Genomic DNA, 19,435 nt, shown 5'->3' on the forward strand with positions numbered 1-19,435 from the left:
AAGCAGAGCCAAGACATGAGACAGGAGTATGAAGATATGACGTTATCTGCAACCAAAGAGCTATTCTTTTTCAGAACCTTTTATCCCGAGATCTCAGCTGCTGCTCATTTCAGCAAACATTCACAGATCATCCTAGAAGCCTGCGATGGGTCTCCTTGGGGAGGAGGTTAGGTGAACCCCTTCCAAGCTTGCTGCAATGCTGAGAAAAGAGCCCCTCTGAGTGACACCTGCTCCCAGTAGTCGTCAGCCAAGGCCACACAAACTGCAGTTCTGGTGGAGAGAGAGCAAGGTGCTGGCCTTCCTCTTTCCTTGCAGTGCTTTTTTAGAGAGAGCTCGGAAACTCAAAGGCCCGTCTCCTCTAGAGGTACATGAGTTTTGTGATGTCTACTGTATATTGAACTTTTTCTAAAGCTCTTTTCACATTCAGTACATTTATATGGCTTCTCCCCTGTGTGGGTCCTTTGATGGAAATGCAGATGGTCACTCTGACTGAAGCCTTCTCCACATTCTATGCATTTATATGGCATCTCCCCTGTGAGTCTTTTGATGGGAATGTAGACTGCCACTCCAACAGAAGCTCTTTCCACATTCCATGCATTCATATGGCTTCTCTCCTGTGTGCTTCCTTTGATGGGAACGTAGACTGTCACTCCGACGGAAGCTTTCTCCACATTCCATGCATTTATAGGGCTTCTCCCCCGTGTGGGTCATTTTATGGGAACATAGACTGCTTCTCTGACAGAAGCTTTCTCCACATTCCATGCATTTATAGGGCTTCTCCCCTGTGTGCTTCCTTTGATGGGAACGTAGGCTGTCACTCCAACTGAAGCTTTCTCCACATTCCATGCATTTATAGGGCTTCTCCCCTGTGTGCTTCCTTTGATGGGAACGTAGGCTGTCACTCCAACTGAAGCTTCCTCCACATTCCATGCATTTATATGGCTTCTCCCCTGTGTGGGTCCTTTCATGGGAACGTAGATGTCCACTCCGACTGAAGCTTTGTCCACATTCCATGCATTTATGTGGCTTCTCCCCTGTGTGGGTCCTTTGATGGGAACGCAGATTGCCAATCTGACTGAAACTTTTTCCACATTCCATGCATTTATGTGGCTTCTCCCCTGTGTGGGTCCTTTGATGGGAACGTAGACTTCCACTGTGACTGAAGCTTTCTCCACATTCCATGCATTTATGTGGTTTCTCCCCCGTGTGGGTCCTTTGATGGGAACGTAGATGGTCACTCTGATTGAAGCTCTTTCCACATTCCATGCATTTATAGGGCTTCTCCCCTGTGTGCTTCCTTTGATGGGAACGTAGGCTGTCACTGCGACTGAAGCTTTCTCCACATTCCAAGCATTTATGTGGTTTCTCCCCCGTGTGGGTCCTTTGATGGGAACGTAGATGGCCACTCTGACTGAAGCTCTTTCCACATTCCATGCATTTATAGGGCTTCTCCCCTGTGTGGGTCCTTTGATGGGAACGTAGACTGCCACTCTGACTGAAGCTTTCTCCACATTCTATGCATTTATGTGGCTTCTCCCCTGTGTGGGTCCTTTGATGGGAACGTAGACTGCCACTCCAACTGAAGCTTTCTCCACATTCCATGCATTTATATGGCTTCTCCCCTGTGTGGGTGCTTTGATGGGAACGTAGACTGCCACTCCAACTGAAGCTTTCTCCACATTCCATGCATTTATATGGCTTCTCCCCTATGTGGGTCCTTTGATGGGAACGTAGACTGCCACTCTGACTGAAGCTTCCTCCACATTCCATGCATTTATAGGGCTTCTCCCCTGTGTGGGTCCGTTCATGTCTAGTAAGAGAACTTTTCCAATCAAATTGTTTCCCACATTCCATACACTGATGCAACTTCTCCCCTGTGCGTGATTTAGGATAGGGAGGTAGAGGACTTGCCATTCTTTTATATTTATAATTCAAATATTATGCCAGGGGTTCACAGATATAACCTCCCGATCAGCACAGTCTTTGTATTGCTGTAGCCTTCTGCTCGCTTTCCAAGCCTCTTTTTTTTTCATCACAATCTTCTTTCCTCCTCTTAACTGCATAGGGTTGTAGCTTGTAATATATTTTTCTACTACTTATTTTTTCTTGTTGTCATTGCTGTGTATCTTGAAGTCACTTTAGACTTAGAGCACTCCTCGGGCAAAGCTCTCACGCTGTGTTCTTTGCAGAACTTGTTCAGAAGTCACCTGCCAGAGAAAGAAAGGAAAATCTCTTCAGGAGTTGAACAGAGAAGATCTCATGGAACATGAAGCACAAGACTCGTGCTGTAACAAACCCAGGGGAAGAGGGACGGTGCCCAATGCCTGGTGACAAATACTTTAACACTTGCCCAACAATGAACAATCCCTCCTTAGGTACAAAGGGGACAGTGCCCAAAGATTCTCTGCCTAAAATAAAATACAACCCTACCGATTAAACTCCAGCAATGCAGCAAAGCTGCAGGTATAACAGACTGAATTAAATTATTCTCAATGTCTTCTAGAGATATGTGTTCAGCCTTATATAAATTACTGTAATAATGTTTAAAAGCCTGTTGAATACTGATATAATTAATTAATATTTTATCTTCATGTTGTATCTTAACAATGAGTCCCTTCAGGGTAGAGAAAGGTGGGGTAGATAGCAATAAAATTATATTATTGAGGCATCAGTAGGTTAAATGTTTTTGAATATTTACATACAACTGGAATTTAAGATTTAAGACTGCCCAACTCTGATTAAATCATTATTCTAACCTCCTTCGATGTAAATTTGCTTCCAATAATCACCATAGCTTATTTTCAGTATACATTTTGGGGGATATGCTGTGTGTAAAGGAATAAGGAAAAGTGGAAAAGCCAAGCACCGAGGAGGAGAGGAATGTAGCACTGTATCAAGAGGAGGAAAGGAAGGTGCACACTGCACCAAGAGAGGAGAGGAACGTACGTACTGCGTCAAGAGGAGGAAAGGAAGGTGAGCACTGCATCGAGAGAGGAGGAAGGTGCGCACTGCGTCAAGAGAGGAGAGGAAGGTGCACACTGCACCGATAGAGGAGGAAGGTGCGCACTGTGTCGAAAGAGGAGAGGAAGGTGCGCACTGCATCGAGAAAGGAGGAGAGGAAGGTACACACTTCACCGAGAGAGGAGAGGAAGGTGCGCACTACGTCGAGAGAGGAGAGGAACGTGCGCACTGCATCGAGAGGAGAGGAAGGTGCGCACTGCGTCGAGAAAGGAGGAGAGAAAGGTACACACTGCACCAAGAGAGGAGAGGAATGTACGTACTGCGTCAAGAGGAGGAAAGGAAGGTGCGCACTGCATCGAGAGAGGAGGAAGGTGCGCACTGCGTCAAGAGAGGAGAGGAAGGTGCACACTGTGTCGAGAAAGGAGGAGAGGAAGGTACACACTGCACCGAGAGAGGAGAGGAAGGTGCGCACTGCGTCGAGAGAGGAGAGGAAGGTGCACACTGCGTCAAGAGAGGAGAGGAAGGTGCGCACTGCATCGAGAAAGGAGGAGAGGAAGGTACACACTGCACCAAGAGAGGAGAGGAACGTGCACACTGCATTGAGAGGAGAGGAAGGTACACACTGCACCAATAGAGGAGGAAGGTACACACTTCACCGAGAGAGGAGAGGAAGGTGCGCACTGCGTCGAGAAAGGAGGAGAGAAAGGTACACACTGCACCAAGAGAGGAGAGGAATGTACGTACTGCGTCAAGAGGAGGAAAGGAAGGTGCGCACTGCATCGAGAGAGGAGGAAGGTGCGCACTGCGTCAAGAGAGGAGAGGAAGGTGCACACTGCGTCGAGAAAGGAGGAGAGGAAGGTGCACACTGCGTCGAGAGAGGAGAGGAAGGTGCACACTGCGTCGAGAGAGGAGGAGAGGAAGGTACACACTGCATTGAGAGGAGAGGAAGGTACACACTGCACCAATAGAGGAGGAAGGTACACACTTCACCGAGAGAGGAGAGGAAGGTGCGCACTGTGTCAAGAGAGGAGAGGAAGGTGCGCACTGCATTGAGAAAGGAGGAGAGGAAGGTACACACTGCACCAAGAGAGGAGAGGAAGGTGCACACTGCATTGAGAGGAGAGGAAGGTACACACTGCACCAATAGAGGAGGAAGGTACACACTTCACCGAGAGAGGAGAGGAAGGTGCACACTGCATTGAGAGGAGAGGAAGGTACACACTGCACCAATAGAGGAGGAAGGTACACACTTCACCGAGAGAGGAGAGGAAGGTGCGCACTGCGTCGAGAGAGGAGGAGAGAAAGGTACACACTGCACCAAGAGAGGAGAGGAATGTACGTACTGCGTCAAGAGGAGGAAAGGAAGGTGCGCACTGCGTCAAGAGAGGAGAGGAAGGTGCGCACTGCATTGAGAAAGGAGGAGAGGAAGGTACACACTGCACCAAGAGAGGAGAGGAAGGTGCACACTGCATTGAGAGGAGAGGAAGGTACACACTGCACCAATAGAGGAGGAAGGTACACACTTCACCGAGAGAGGAGAGGAAGGTGAACACTGCATTGAGAGGAGAGGAAGGTACACACTGCACCAATAGAGGAGGAAGGTACACACTTCACCGAGAGAGGAGAGGAAGGTGCGCACTGCATCGAGAGAGGAGGAAGGTGCGCACTGCGTCAAGAGAGGAGAGGAAGGTGCACACTGTGTCGAGAAAGGAGGAGAGGAAGGTACACACTGCACCGAGAGAGGAGAGGAAGGTGCGCACTGCATCGAGAGAGGAGAGGAAGGTGCACACTGCATCGAGAAAGGAGGAGAGGAAGGTACACACTGCACCAAGAGAGGAGAGGAACGTGCACACTGCATTGAGAGGAGAGGAAGGTACACACTGCACCAATAGAGGAGGAAGGTACACACTTCACCGAGAGAGGAGAGGAAGGTGCGCACTGCGTCGAGAAAGGAGGAGAGAAAGGTACACACTGCACCAAGAGAGGAGAGGAATGTACGTACTGCGTCAAGAGGAGGAAAGGAAGGTGCGCACTGCATCGAGAGAGGAGGAAGGTGCGCACTGCGTCAAGAGAGGAGAGGAAGGTGCACACTGCGTCGAGAAAGGAGGAGAGGAAGGTACACACTGCACCAAGAGAGGAGAGGAAGGTGCACACTGCGTCGAGAGAGGAAGGTGCACACTGCGTCAAGAGAGGAGAGGAAGGTGCGCACTGCATCGAGAAAGGAGGAGAGGAAGGTACACACTGCATTGAGAGGAGAGGAAGGTACACACTGCACCAATAGAGGAGGAAGGTACACACTTCACCGAGAGAGGAGAGGAAGGTGCGCACTGCGTCAAGAGAGGAGAGGAAGGTGCGCACTGCATTGAGAAAGGAGGAGAGGAAGGTACACACTGCACCAAGAGAGGAGAGGAAGGTGCACACTGCATTGAGAGGAGAGGAAGGTACACACTGCACCAATAGAGGAGGAAGGTACACACTTCACCGAGAGAGGAGAGGAAGGTGCACACTGCATTGAGAGGAGAGGAAGGTACACACTGCACCAATAGAGGAGGAAGGTACACACTTCACCGAGAGAGGAGTGGAAGGTGCGCACTACGTCGAGAGAGGAGAGGAACGTGCGCACTGCATCGAGAGAGGAGAGGAAGGTGCGCACTGCGTCGAGAAAGGAGGAAAGGTACACACTGCACCGAGAGGAGAGGAAGGTGCACACTGCTTCAAGAGAGGAGAGGAAGGTGTGCACTGCGCCGAGAGGAGAGGAAAGTGCGCACTGTGTCAAGAGAGGAGGAAGGTGTGCATTGCATCGAGAGATGAGAGGGAGGTGCGCACTGCGTCAAGAGAGGAGAGGAAGGTGTACACTCCGTCGAGAAAGGAGGAGAGAAAGGTACACACTGCACCGAGAGAGGAGAGGAAGGTGCGCACTGCGTCAAGAGAGGAGAGGAAGGTGTACACTGCGTCGAGAAAGGAGGAGAGGAAGGTACACACTGCACCGAGAGAGGAAGGTGCGCACTGCGTCGAGAGGAGAAAAGGAAGGTGCACACTTCACCGAGAGAGGAGAGAAAGGTGCGCACTGCGTCGAGAGAGAAGAGGAAGGTGCGCACTGCATCAAGAGAGAAGAGGAAGGTGCGCCCTGTGTTGAGAGAGGAGAGGAAGGTGCGCACTGGGTCAAGAGAGGAGGAGAGGAAGGTGAGCACTGCGCAAGAGAGCAGAAGAGGAAGGAGAGCTGGGTTGCTGTGCGGAGAGGTGAGGGTCCTGGCAGGAAAGCACCCAAGTATAAGCCGAGGGTGGCTTTTTCAACTCCCAAGTCCGCCTCACCTTTCTGCACCTGCAGGTTCTTTTCCACTTCAGCCTGGAGCCTCTTCTGCCACTCCCACCCTGCAGCCTCCCTCCTTCCGCAGGACAGCCTTCTCTGCCGGGGGAAGGGTCCGGGTTCTGAGTCTGGAGCCATTTCCATAAAGGACAAAGCAGTCAAAAAGGGCAGAGCAGCAACAACCATAGTTCAGCAGATCAGTAGTAATAATAGTAACAACAACAACTTTATTTATATCCCGCCACCATCTCTGAGGGGGACTCGGGGCGGCTCACAAAACACTCAAGGTGTGACACAAAATACAACAAGTGCAAAATAAAACATAGATAATAAAGAGTCAACACAACATCATAAGTTCACAGTACCCCCGGTAAAAACAATAAAATACAGCTATTGCTGTAGATAAAACAGCAGTATTTGACCTCAGAATAGTAAAGTGCTAACAAAAGAGTCTAAAGGTCCTCATATGTATTATAAGAGAGTCTAAACATGAACAAAGGCTTGTCAGAATAGCCAGGTCTTTAAATGTGTGCGGAAGGTTGGGGAGGGGGGGGCTAGCATGATCTCACTTGAAAGGGCACTCCAGAGCCAAGGGGCCACCACTGAGAAGGAAGGCCCTCTCTCTCGTCCCCACTTAAGATGGAGGTGGGACCAAGAGCATGGCCTCCTTCTCCGGTCGATCTTAAAGCCCATGCCGGTTCATAAAGAGATACGGTCTCGAAGATTGGTTGGACCCGAAGCGTAAAGGGCTTCATAGGTGATAACCTGCACTTTGAATCAGGTCCGGAAATTCATTGGCAGCCTGTGGGGCTGCTTTAATAGGGGCATGGTGTGCTCCCTATAACCAGCTGCTCTTTGTTACACTGTCAGCACTTACAGATTATTCATGAAGCACTTGCGGCCTTTTACTGCTGCAAAGAGAAATATGGCCACCTGCCAAATAGTAGAGGCTCCTCCTTTGGGGCTTTTAAGCAGAGGCTGGATGGCCATCTGTCAGGGTACTTTGAATGCAATTTTCCTGCTTCTCGGTAAAATGGGGTTGGACTGGGTGGACCACGAGGTCTCTTCCGACTCTAGGATTCTATGCTCCATTGCCCTGATCAGACAGTAGAGAGCTGCAAGACCAATTTAGGGTTCTTCCTGGCCAACTGGTGAGTAAAGGGGATATTAGCCTTGAGGGAGAAAAGGAAGAAAGGGGAGAAGGGAGGGAGGGAGGAAGGGAGGTGCCAATGACACAAACAACACAAGGTGCCAATGACACAAACAACACATTCCCAGTGCAACTGGCATCCCCAAAGCACACTTCTGAAGGAAACTAGCACATATCAAAACATAGCGTGTGACCATCCAAGTGCCTTGATTTTCCTTGACTTACACACACATCTATCTATCTACCTACCGTATCTATATGTTTGTATTTATTTATTTATTTACTTACTGTTTTTATATACCGCTTTTCTCACCCAGGGGATTTGGGGGAGGGGGGGAACGGGACTCAAATCGGTTTACAACATAATGGGAAAAATTCAATGCCTAACATACATATAAAGTAAGACGACAACAAGGCTGATCTGAAATGGTTTTAAACAATTGATTTAAAGTCAAAATAATGTGGTTTTAGTGTTTGTGTATTTTTAGTTATTTTATGTCCCAGCATTGAATGTTTGCCGTATATATCTTGTGCTCTGCCCTGAGTCCCCTTTGTGATGAGAAGGGTGCAATATAAATGCTTTAACTAAATAATAAATCAATAAAAGAAAATCATAAAATCTAAAAAAAGAAACGTAAGTATCCATTAAAATCAATAAGACCATTAAACATAAGATATAAACAACATTTAGATATGAGGACATAGAATTAAAACACGTCATATTAAAATCACATGATCCAAAGCTGTAGACTGGGCCACTGCAATGGTCAATTGCACATATGCCATATTTATTTCTCGCACCGCATTATATTGTATGCATATATAGTAGAGTCTCACTTATCCAAGCCTCGCTTATCCAAGCCTCTGGATAATCCAAGCCATTTTTGTAGTCAATGTTTTCAATATATCGTGATATTTTGGTGCTAAATTCGTAAATACAGTAATTACAACATAACATTACTGCATATTGAACTACTTTTTCTGTCAAATGTGTTGTATAACATGATGTTTTGGTGCTTAATTTGTAAAATCATAACCTAATTTGATGTTTAATAGGCTTTTCCTTAATCCGTCCTTATTATTCAAGATATTCACTTATTCAAGCTTCTGCCAGCCCGTTTAGCTTGGAGAAGTGAGACTCTACTGTATGTACGTATCTGTGAGAGAGACAAACACAAGGCTGTTCCCCCAGAAGAGCCCCTTTCCTTCCTTCCTTCCTTCCTTCCTTCCTTCCTTCCTTCCTTCCTTCCTTCCTTCCCTCCCTCCCCTGATGCAGAATAAGGAAGATAAAAGGCACTGGGTTCAATCCAAGCGGAAAGGCCTTTCTTAGCCTGCCCTGCAAGGGGTCACGGGTCCCATGTTGTGGCTCTTTGTGTTGGGGGACCGGGGGTCGCTTCTGGCTCTTATTATTAGAAAGAGTAATTGTTAATGTTAGAGAGAATGTTCCATAGGTGAGTTTCACACAGGAATAAGACACACGATGCGCATCGGGCCCGAAGCACCGATTGGGAAGCAGGTCACAAAGGACGGACGGACGGAAGGAAGGGAGGAAGAGGAGAAGAGAAGTCTTACTCCCAGGGCAGCTGGCCTCCCTAAAGTACAGTTTTGAGGGAAACAACGCATTTGCAAACAAAGCGTGTGACCAGGCACATCCAAATGCCCTCATGTTCACTTACACACAAACAGACGCATCTATTTATCTACCTACCTATTTATATGTTAGTATTTATATATTTACTAGCTTGGGGTGGTGGCCGGGTTATTAGAAGGAGGCATTGTTTGTTTTGGGAAGTTAGGTAGTATCCTAAGTTTGGTCCAGTTTGCTCAGGGTGAACTGCAACTCCCAGATTTCCAGGGCAATCGCCTCCAAACTCCGCTTGTATGCACACTTGGCCAGGTTGGGTCTGTGAGCCAGGTTTGGTCCAGATCCGTCACTGGTGGGGTTCAAGGTTCTCTGAACACGGGTGAACTGGAACTCCTGGGTGTCAAGGTGAGGCTGCAGATTTGGCCAAGTGAGCTCTGGGTGCCTCGTTGGGGAGATTCCGGCTGGAGGGCCGAGGGAGGGAGGGAGGGAGGGGGCGGGGGGAGGTGCAGTCCCTTCAGGCCCCGGGCCTTCTTCCCTCAGGGGCGCCCGCCTTCCCGCCTTCCTTCCTGCCTTCCTTCCTTCCTTCCTTCCCTCGGGAGGAGACCAGGCCACGCAGGAGGCCCCGGGAGGTCTGTGCGTCTCTCTCTCTCTCTCTCTCCTCCCCATCCGGGAACAAGGCCTTGGCCTGGCTCCCCTCCCCTCCCCCCCCTCCTTCCACTCACCCGCGCGAGGCTCCCGAGGAACACGCGAAGAGTTGGCGCCTCTCCCTCGGCTGGGCCCAACCGGAAGCGCCCCCTCACTTCCGCCCGCGGAGGCCCCCCTCCCCTCTGCCTGCCTGTTTCCAAGGGATCGGGGCGGGGCTGGCCTTGCCGTGACGTCACCCTGGGGGCGGAGGCAGGCGCCCAAAGAGAGGCGGGGCTTGGCCTTAAAGGAGCAGCACTGCGGGAAGGACCCCCACGAGGCTGTTCCTCCCGAAGAGCCCCCTCCCCGCCTCCCTCGGCCTGGGGGTCCCTGGCAGGGACAGGCCTGGTGGGGAACTCCACGTAGAGGGAGGGAGGGGGGGCTGGCCCTGCTCGGGGGTGCCAGAGAAGCCAAAGGGAGGGCAGGGACTCAGCCAGGGTTGGGGGGAACCTCAGAGAGGGATGCTACTACTCTCTGATGGGCAATGCTTAAGAAACTATCCTAGAAACAAATGGCATCATTGCGTTCCTGTGAGTTTTCCAGCTGCCTGCCCATGTGCCAGAAGCATTCTCTCCTGACGTTTCGCCCACATCTATGGCTGGCATCCTCAGAGGTGGTGAGGTCTGTTGGAAACTAGGCCAGTGTGGTTTATATATATCCCTGTGGAATAATGTCCAGGGTGGGAAAAAGAACCCTTGGCAGGTAGAGGCCAATGGGAATGTTGCCATTGGCCACCTTCACTAGCATTGAATGGCCTTGCAGATTCAAAGCCTGGCTGCATCCTGCCTGACCTCCCACAGATAGATACACCTCTCTTGCCTAGGGATGCCTGCCATAGATGTGGGTGAAACGTCAGGAGACAATGCTTCTGGATCATGGCCATACGGCCCCGAAAACTCAGTGCAAGGCAGTCATTGCAGCCATGAAAGCCTTTGACAACACAACGCATCATATCCATGTCTGTCTTCTGTTGGGCAAGGGACAGCCCAGCGAGTGCCAGACCCACAGGCTCCGTGGCCAGAAGGTGTGTTTCCTTCCTCTGGGGCAGAAGAGGCACCCCACTTTCCATCCCAAGTGGCTGAGCAGATTTCCGTCGCAGCCTGGCCGGACTGGGAGGGCTCAGAAGGTGAGGAAGGGGGTGCTGGGGTAGGTTCGGGGGACACTGTTGGGAAGCGGCTCAAAACCCTGGGGGGAACTTGCAACTGCTCCCCAAACTTGATCCAACTAAATTCTTTAATAAGCACCTGGAGTGATATTTTGGGGTACGCTGTATTCCTATTGTATCAAATATCCTGTGAAGGCACATGTCCCCGTCCGTCTCCTCTGTTGACATACAACCCTATCAAACCCTGTCCACTATCCCTCTAGCCATCTCCCAGGCCTGGACATGTCATCCCTTCTGTGTGAGAGTGACAGGCAGACAATCCCTTCTTCAGGAGGGCTCTTTGGCATTCTTTACCTGGCCACATGTGTCCAGAGGTTTATGATTCCCAGGGAAGGCAAGGCCAAGCAAGGATGACTAAATTAGCCTTTCCAATGGGTACCCGACCCCCAGGATATGTAGCATCATCACCTTGTGTCTTCTGGGACTGGCACTTTTGTCTTCTTTGGAATTAGACATTAAGTCAGTCAAGGACTCATCTGCATTCCCACACCATCACCTTCATCAGTTTTGCGCCCTCCACAGGTCTCCTCACAACTGAATGGACTCTTAAACCCTCCCAAAATCGTCCGTGGTTCTTCCTGCCGTGGGGAACCTCTCCTTCCAACTGTGACACGAAGGGAACCCCCACCAATCATGGCCCGGATCCTGGCTGGCTCATTCCACAGCCAATCAGGAGGGAGGCATGGGAGGTCTGGATATTGATTTATTTATTATTACATCATTTCTACCCCGCCCTTCTCACCCATCAGGGGACTCAGAGCGGCTTACAATATACATCAGAAACACAGTTTACATCAGATTAAGTCTTCCAAGATTAAAAAATTACAATAAAAATTAAAATATACATTAAAAACCTGCATCATTGTACATTTAAATATACATTTAAGGTGCTTTTCATGTCCAGGTGGGGGTCTGTCAAGGAGTCATATATTCATATCGCGATTCTGCTGCTACTCATGCTCAAATGCCTGCTCCCATAACCACGTTTTTGTTCTCTTTCAGAAAGACAGGAGGGCGGGAGCCTGTCTAATTTTGTTTGGGAGGGTGTTCCATAGGCGGGGGGCCACCACTGAAAAGGCCCTGTCCCTCATCCCCGCCAGCCGCACCTGTGAACCGAGAGCAGGGCCTCCCTGGAAGATCTTAGATTCCGTGATGGGTCATAGCGGGAGACACGTTCGGACAAGTAAGCTGGGCCGGAACCGTTCAGCACTTTATACCTGTGCAAGTGGATTGAAAGTCATCTTCTTTGCTTTCAAACCCAGATAACTTTGTTCTCTGTCCGGGCCGATCTGATTTAGTGGAGCCTCACCAGGTATGGACTCACTATATGTGGTCTCTACTGAAATCACCTCAAAAAGAGAGGACGTGGGAATCCAATGAGAAGGGCATCTGGGCCCTCTCTCCTCAGGAGGCCTAAGACCCAAAACAACCCAAATTCCCAAAATCTATAAACAACCAGGGTCTCTCTTTATCTGGCCTCCTTAGGTCTTCCTGTGGGGAAGGATTATGGGAGATACAGTCCAAAGAAGTAACTTTGGACTAATAATAACATAGCATTCTTTATTACATTGTGGACATTGGATTAATATATACCTGATCAACCTGATCAACCACTGCCATCAGAATGACAAGTAAACATTAAAGTCGTGGCAGATACTCAATGCACATTCTCCTTGTTTCTTTCTAAACCCTTCTCTATATGGATGAACACAAACACATTCGACACCATGAGAAAGAAAGCCTTTAATTGCAAGGACTTGGGAGACATATTTGTCTTGGACTACAACTCCCAGGGTCCTACAACCCCCATGCCAGGTCTTTTTATAGTGTTTATGGGAGTTGTAGTCCAAGAGAGCAATTCCCTCCACTCTCTGGAGCAAGGATTCCCAAACTCTATTCCTCTGGGATTTCTTGGGCTTCAACACCCAGGAGCCCAAGCTCTCTTGGTCCAAGGTCAGGGATTCTGGGACATGGAGTCCCCAGGAGGTGGAAGGCCAGGGCTTGGGAAGGGAGGCTCCTGAGAAGGGACAAGGCTTCCATGGCTGAACAGCTCTTACCATTGAGAAATGCTTCCTAATGTTTAGGTGGAAGCTTCTTTCCTGCAATGGGAATCAGTTGCTTTGTATTTTGTCTCCAGAGAAGCAGGAAACACTTGCCCTTTTCTCCTCAAAGGGACAACCTTCCAAATATTGGCTCTCCTGTCCCCTCAGCCTTTTTTCCCCCTCCGCACTAAACACACCCATCACCCTCGGCCATTCCCTGGAGCCCTTCTCTGGAGACATTCTAGCATCTCGAACTCTTGCTTGAATTGCGCTGCTCAGATCTGGACACAGGGTTATTCCAGGGCAGGTCTGACCAAAGTGTAGAAGAGAGTCGACTAAAACTGACCCGGATCTAGACATCACCCTCCCATTGGTACAGCCTAGAATCACGTTGGCTTTTTAAAGCTGATGTATCACACTTCATAGAATAAACCATTTTTATTCAAAGACAAAAAACAACAGAAACAAAACAAAGCATGCTTATGCAAATTACAATTTAGGTATTTAATTTTTTTTACACAAATTATCATTTTGGTCCATTTTTAGAAGTACTACTTAACCAAATATAAAGCGAACAAGGACACACGTCTTGTACAGTAAGATCAAAACTAACGGACAACGAACACTAGTCTATAAACATCTCATTCACTATACGATTTTTACCTCTATTCCTCTAAATGCTGTTCTATACTTCATCCATTTAGTTAATTTGTCCATCTCAACGGATTAATGAGTCCAGTTACATCCAACCTGGACCACTGCCACGCTCTCTACGTGGGGCTGCCTTTGAAGATAGTTCGGAAGCTTCAATTCTTCAGAGATCCGCAACCAGGTTAATTTCTGGAGCACCATAAAGGGAACGAACCACTGTCTGCCCATACGCTCCTGGGCTTAATACAAAGTGCTGGTTATTACTTATAATGCCCTAAGCATTTCGGGTCCAGAGTTTTTGAAAAATGGCATCTCCATAAATAAACCAGCGTGGGTGCAGTGGTCTGCAGAGACCCTCTTCTCGGTCCCACTCCTGTCCCAACCTCGGTTGTGGGGGGACAAGAGAGGGGCCTTCTCTGAGATCGCCCCTTGTCTCTGGAACTCCCTCCCTAAAGAACTAAGAATGGCCCCCTCTCCTCTCCTTCAAAAAGCTTTTAAAAACCCATTTATGCACTTTAGCTTATGGAGAGGAGGAGGACTACTACATCTTTATAAATATCCTCTCCCAGATATTGGACACCTACCTCCTGGGAAGCCGTAAACTACCTTATGGTAAATGTGTGAGATTATGTTTCCGTTTCAATATTTGGTTATTTTTTTTAGTTTCGTTCATAGGGTTATATTGAGATTGTCATATCTATTGTTTTTGACATTGTGGCATTGAATGTTTGCCATTTTGTTACTTCCTGGAAACCGCCCTGAGTCCCCTTGGGGAGATAGGGCGGGTTACAAATAAAGTATCATCATTATCATTATCATCACCATCATCATCTGTTGTGATCATTCTTTGTCTTCCATTCCATACAGTTAGGGAGATATGCAGTGTATCGTAATGGACCCTTTGCCAAAGGTGGTGATTAAACAGTCTCAAATACAGAAATGGGTTCACTCTAAGCAGGGATTAGTACACACAAAGCAAGACTGATGGTCTCGTGTACCAGGGCTCTCCCGGTATAAGGTCTGAGGAACACAAGGTAAGCCAAGACCATACCTTTCAAGACTTGAGTCTTTACCTTGAAACTTTAAATCCTTTACCTTTAAAATCTTGAGTCCTGCTAAAATAATATAATTGCATCAACACAGTCGGAGTAACAGTGAACACAAGTCAAGGTCAAGAGTCCAATTAATGCAGACATGTCAAGAACGGCAGATCCAGGTCAGGAGCAAGAAAAAACAATAGCCAATAGTCCAATAGTCACATGCCCGGAGTTCATTCGACAGAGATGATAAAATAACAACCAAAAAATCAAGAGTACAAACAGAATTCTCAAAGACAACTCAAAAAGTCAGGGATACAAACAAAATCCTGGTTCATAAATGAAACCAGGCAGTCAGTCCAGAATTTAGTCAAAGATTCAGGACACAACAAAGTCCAGAAAAGGGTTACAAGTACATGGCTGGAGCCCAAAATTCTAACCGAGGGGCAGTAGAGCCAAGACATGAGACAAGCGTATCAAGATATGACGTAATCTGCTACCAAAGAGCTATTCTTTTTCAGAACCCTTTTTATCCAGAGATCTCAGCTTCTGCTCATTTCAGCAAACCTTCACAGACCATCCTAGAAGCCTGTGATGGGTTTCCTTGTGGAGGAGGTTAGGTGAATGCCTTCAAATCTTGCTGAGAAAAGTCCCCCTCTGAGTGAGACCTGTCAGCAGCAAACTGCAGTTCATGGTAGAGAGACAGCAAGGGGGTGGCCTTCCTCTTTCCTTCCAATGTTCTTTTGAAGAGAGCTCAGAAACTCAAAGGCCCGTCTCCTCTAGCGGCGCATGAGTTCTGTGATGTCTAATGTATGCTGAACTTTCTCTAAAGCTCTTTCCACATTATGTACATTCATGTGGCTTCTCCCGTGTGGGTCCTTTGATGGGAACGTAGACGGTCACTCCGACTGAAGCTCTTTCCACATTCTATGCATTTGTGTGGCTTCTCCCCTGTGTGGGTCCTTTGATGGGAACGTAGTTTGTCTCTCCGACTGAAGCTTTCTCCACATTCTATGCACTTATGTGGCTTCTCCCCTGTGTGGGTCCGTTGATGGATATGCAGAGTTTTGCTGTGACTGAAGCTCTTTCCACATTCTATGCATTTATGTGGCTTCTCCCACATTCTATGCACTTATGTGGCTTCTCCCCTGTGTGGGTCCTTTGATGGAAACGTAGACTACCACTGTGACTGAAGCTCTTTCCACATTCTATGCATTTATATGGCTTCTCCCCCGTGTGGGTCCTTTGATGGGAACGTAGACTGCCACTCTGACGGAAGCTTTCTCCACATTCCATGCATTTATGTGGCTTCTCCCCTGTGTGGGTCCTTTGATGGATATACAGAGTTTTTCTCTTGAGAGCTCAGGTGCTGCTCATTTCAGAAAGCCTTCACAGATCATCTCAGAAGCCTGCAATGCTTTTCTTGCGGAGGAAAAGGCCATGTTAACCCCTTCCAAGCTGGCTGCAATACTGAGATAAGTCCTCCCCTGTGAGAGACCTACCCCCAGAATCAGTTAAGCCAGACGCCAGAAACTGCTGTACACAACAGATACAGATCAAGGTGGCAACCTTCATTTTTCTGTCCATTCTCTCTTTTTTTCTGTCTGGGACCCTTAAGTGGGGAAATTTGTTAGGAGAAATAGGAAACATACAGGAAGGGGTACTCTGGCTGTGTGTGAGTTCTTTGATGTGTAATGAAGGCTGAACCTTGTGTGCAGCTCTTTCCACAGTCCATTCAGTTATGTGGCTTCTCCCCTATGTGCTTCCTGTGATGGAGACGCAGCTTTCCACTCTCACTGAAGCTCTTTCCACACTCCATGCATTTATGTGGCTTCTCCCCTGTGTGGGTCCTTTGATGGACACGCAGATGTCCACTCTGACTGAAGCTTTTTCCACATTCCATGCATTTATGTGGCTTCTCCCCAGTGTGGATCCTTTGATGGGAACGCAGACTCACACTGTGACTAAAGCTCTTTCCACATTCCATGCATTTATGTGACTTCTCCCCTGTGTGGGTCCTTTGATGGGTACGCAGATGTCCACTCTGACTGAAGCTCTTCCCACATTCCAAGCATTTATGTGGCTTCTGCCCTGTGTGCATTCTGTGATGGAGACGCAGCTTTCCACTCTCACTGAAGCTCTTTCCACACTCCATGCATTTATGTGGTTTCTCCCCTGTGTGGATCCTTTGATGGACACGCAGATGTCCACTCTCACTGAAGCTTTTCCCACATTCCATGCATTTGTGTGGCTTCTCCCGTGTGTGGGTCCTTTGATGGGTACGCAGAGGCCCACTCCGACTGAAGCTCTTTCCACATTCTATGCATTTATATGGCTTCTCCCCTGTGTGGGTCTTTTGATGGGAATGCAGATTGCTACTCCGACTGAAGCTCTTTCCACATTCCATGCATTTATGTGGCTTCTGCCCTGTGTGCATTCTGTGATGGAGAAGCAGCTTTCCACTCTCACTGAAGCTCTTTCCACACTCCATGCATTTATGTGGCTTCTCCCCTGTGTGGGTCCTTTGATGGACACGCAGATGTCCACTCTGACTGAAGCTTTTTCCACATTCCATGCATTTATGTGGCTTCTCCCCTGTGTGAGTCCTTTGATGAGTATGCAGATTCACACTATGACTGAAGCTCTTTCCACATTCCATGCATTTATGTGGCTTCTGCCCTGTGTGCATTCTGTGATGGAGACGCAGCTTTCCACTCTCACTGAAGCTCTTTCCACACTCCTTGCATTTATGTGGCTTCTCCCCAGTGTGGGTCCTTTGATGGACACGCAGATGTCCACTCTGACTGAAGCGTTTTCCACATTCCATGCATTTATGTGGCTTCTCCCCTGTGTGGGTCCTTTGATGAGTATGCAGATTCACACTATGACTGAAGCTCTTTCCACATTCCATGCATTTATGTGGCTTCTCCCCTGTGTGGGTCCTTTGATGGGTACGCAGATGTCCACTCTGACTGAAGCTCTTCCCACATTCCAAGCATTTATGTGGCTTCTGCCCTGTGTGCATTCTGTGATGGAGACGCAGCTTTCCACTCTCACTGAAGCTCTTTCCACACTCCATGCATTTATGTGGTTTCTCCCCTGTGTGGGTCCTTTGATGGACACGCAGATGTCCACTCTCACTGAAGCTTTTCCCACATTCCATGCATTTGTGTGGCTTCTCCCGTGTGTGGGTCCTTTGATGGGTACGCAGATGTCCACTCTGACTGAAGCTCTTTCCACATTCCATGCATTTATGTGGCGTCTCCCCTGTGTGGGTCCTTTGTTGAGTATGCAGATTCACACTATGACTGAAGCTCTTTCCACATTGCATGCATTTATGTCGCTTCTCCCCTGTGTGGGTCTATTGATGGACACGCAGATGTCCACTCTGACTAAAGCTCTTTCCACATTCCATGCATTTATTTGGCTTCTCCCCTGTGTGGGTCCTTTGATGGATATGCAAATCTCCCCTCTGACTGAAGCTCTTTCCACATTCCATGCATTTATGTGGCTTCTCTCCTGTGTGCATCCTTTGATGGATACGCAGAGGCCCACTCCGACTGAAGCTCTTTCCACATTCTATGCATTTATATGGCTTCTCCCCTGTGTGGGTCTTTTGATGGGAACACAGATTGCTACTCCGACTGTAGCTCTTTCCACATTCCATGCATTTATGTGGCTTCTCCCCAGTGTGGGTCCTTTGATGGACACGCAGATGTCCACTCTGAAGCTTTTTCCACATTCCATGCATTTATGTGGCTTCTCCCCTGTGTGAGTCCTTTGATGAGTATGCAGATTCACACTATGACTGAAGCTCTTTCCACATTCCATGCATTTATGTGGCTTCTGCCCTGTGTGCATTCTGTGATGGAGACGCAGCTTTCCACTCTCACTGAAGCTCTTTCCACACTCCATGCATTTATATGGTTTCTCCCCTGTATGGGTCCTTTGATGTGTACGCAGATGTCCACTCTGACTGAAGTTTTTTCCACATTCCATGCATTTATGTGGCTTCTCCCCTGTATGGGTCCTTTGATGGACATGCAGATGTCCACTCTGACTGAAGGTCTTTCCACATTCCATGCATTTATGTGGCTTCTACCCAGTGTGGATCCTTTGATGGGAACGCAGACTCACACTGTGACTAAAGCTCTTTCCACATTCCATGCATTTATGTGGTTTCTCCCCTGTGTGGGTCCTTTGATGTGTACGCAGATGTCCACTCTGACTGAAGCTTTTTCCACATTCCATGCATTTATGTGGCTTCTCCCTTGTGTGGGTCCTTTGATGGATATGCAGATCTCCCCTCTGAATGAAGGTCTTTCCACATTCTAAGCATTTATGTGGCTTCTCCCCTGTGAGGGTGCTTTGATGGGTATGGAGATTTGCCCTGTTCCTGAAGCTCTTTCCACATTCCATGTATTTATGTGCCTTCTCTCCTGTGTGAGTTGAAGTTTAGTAAGGGAACTCCTCCAAATGAAGCATTTCCCACAGTCCATTCAATTATGTAGTTCCTCCCCTGTGTGTGATTTTGACAAGGAATTGAGATTTTCCATTCTTTTACATTTATGATTCAAATATTATACCAGAAGTTCAGAGATATGTACTCCTGAACAGGACAAGTTTTCATCTTCTGAGTCTTTGTATTGATTGTTGTAGTCTGCTTTCCTCTTTACCAAGCCCCTCTTTCTTACAGCACAATCCTTCCTTTCCTCCTTGAATACACAGATATGTAGCTTGAAATATAATTTCTCCAACTTATTTCTTCTTGTTGTCAGTGCTGTGTACTTTCATTTCAGTCCTAAAACAAAGGGCAAAGTGTTCTTCAGAAGGTTCTTTCAGAGGTTACCTGTCTG

General features: G+C 48.1%; 2 protein-coding genes across 3 annotated transcripts in view; both read right to left on the reverse strand.

Annotated features, from left to right (window-relative positions):
* Window positions 1-375: 375 nt before the first annotated feature.
* LOC103281127 (zinc finger protein 709) lies at window positions 376-10,822 on the reverse strand. The gene is made up of 3 exons (XM_062972796.1): window positions 9,726-10,822; window positions 6,274-6,396; window positions 376-2,207 (listed from the first exon to the last, which is right to left on the reverse strand). Exon 3 carries the CDS (start codon window positions 1,912-1,914, stop codon window positions 517-519), a length of 1,398 nt encoding a protein of 465 aa, XP_062828866.1. The 5' UTR covers window positions 1,915-2,207; window positions 6,274-6,396; window positions 9,726-10,822; the 3' UTR covers window positions 376-516.
* A 3,823-nt stretch (window positions 10,823-14,645) lies between these two features.
* The window catches only part of LOC100562789 (zinc finger protein 227-like), a 50,326-nt gene continuing 45,536 nt past the window's right edge, over window positions 14,646-19,435 (reverse strand). The window contains exon 2 of one of the 2 annotated variants that reach the window (XM_062972757.1): window positions 14,646-19,432. In XM_062972757.1, coding sequence (XP_062828827.1) covers window positions 16,315-17,910 — 1,596 coding nt within the window. In that variant the 5' untranslated portion in view covers window positions 17,911-19,432 and the 3' untranslated portion in view covers window positions 14,646-16,314. The remainder of the gene's footprint in view (window positions 19,433-19,435) is intronic. The other variant, XM_062972761.1, reaches the window with a different exon arrangement.

This window comes from Anolis carolinensis, chromosome 2 (assembly GCF_035594765.1).
Source record: "Anolis carolinensis isolate JA03-04 chromosome 2, rAnoCar3.1.pri, whole genome shotgun sequence".
In the NCBI taxonomy this organism is placed as follows: domain Eukaryota; kingdom Metazoa; phylum Chordata; class Lepidosauria; order Squamata; family Dactyloidae; genus Anolis; species Anolis carolinensis.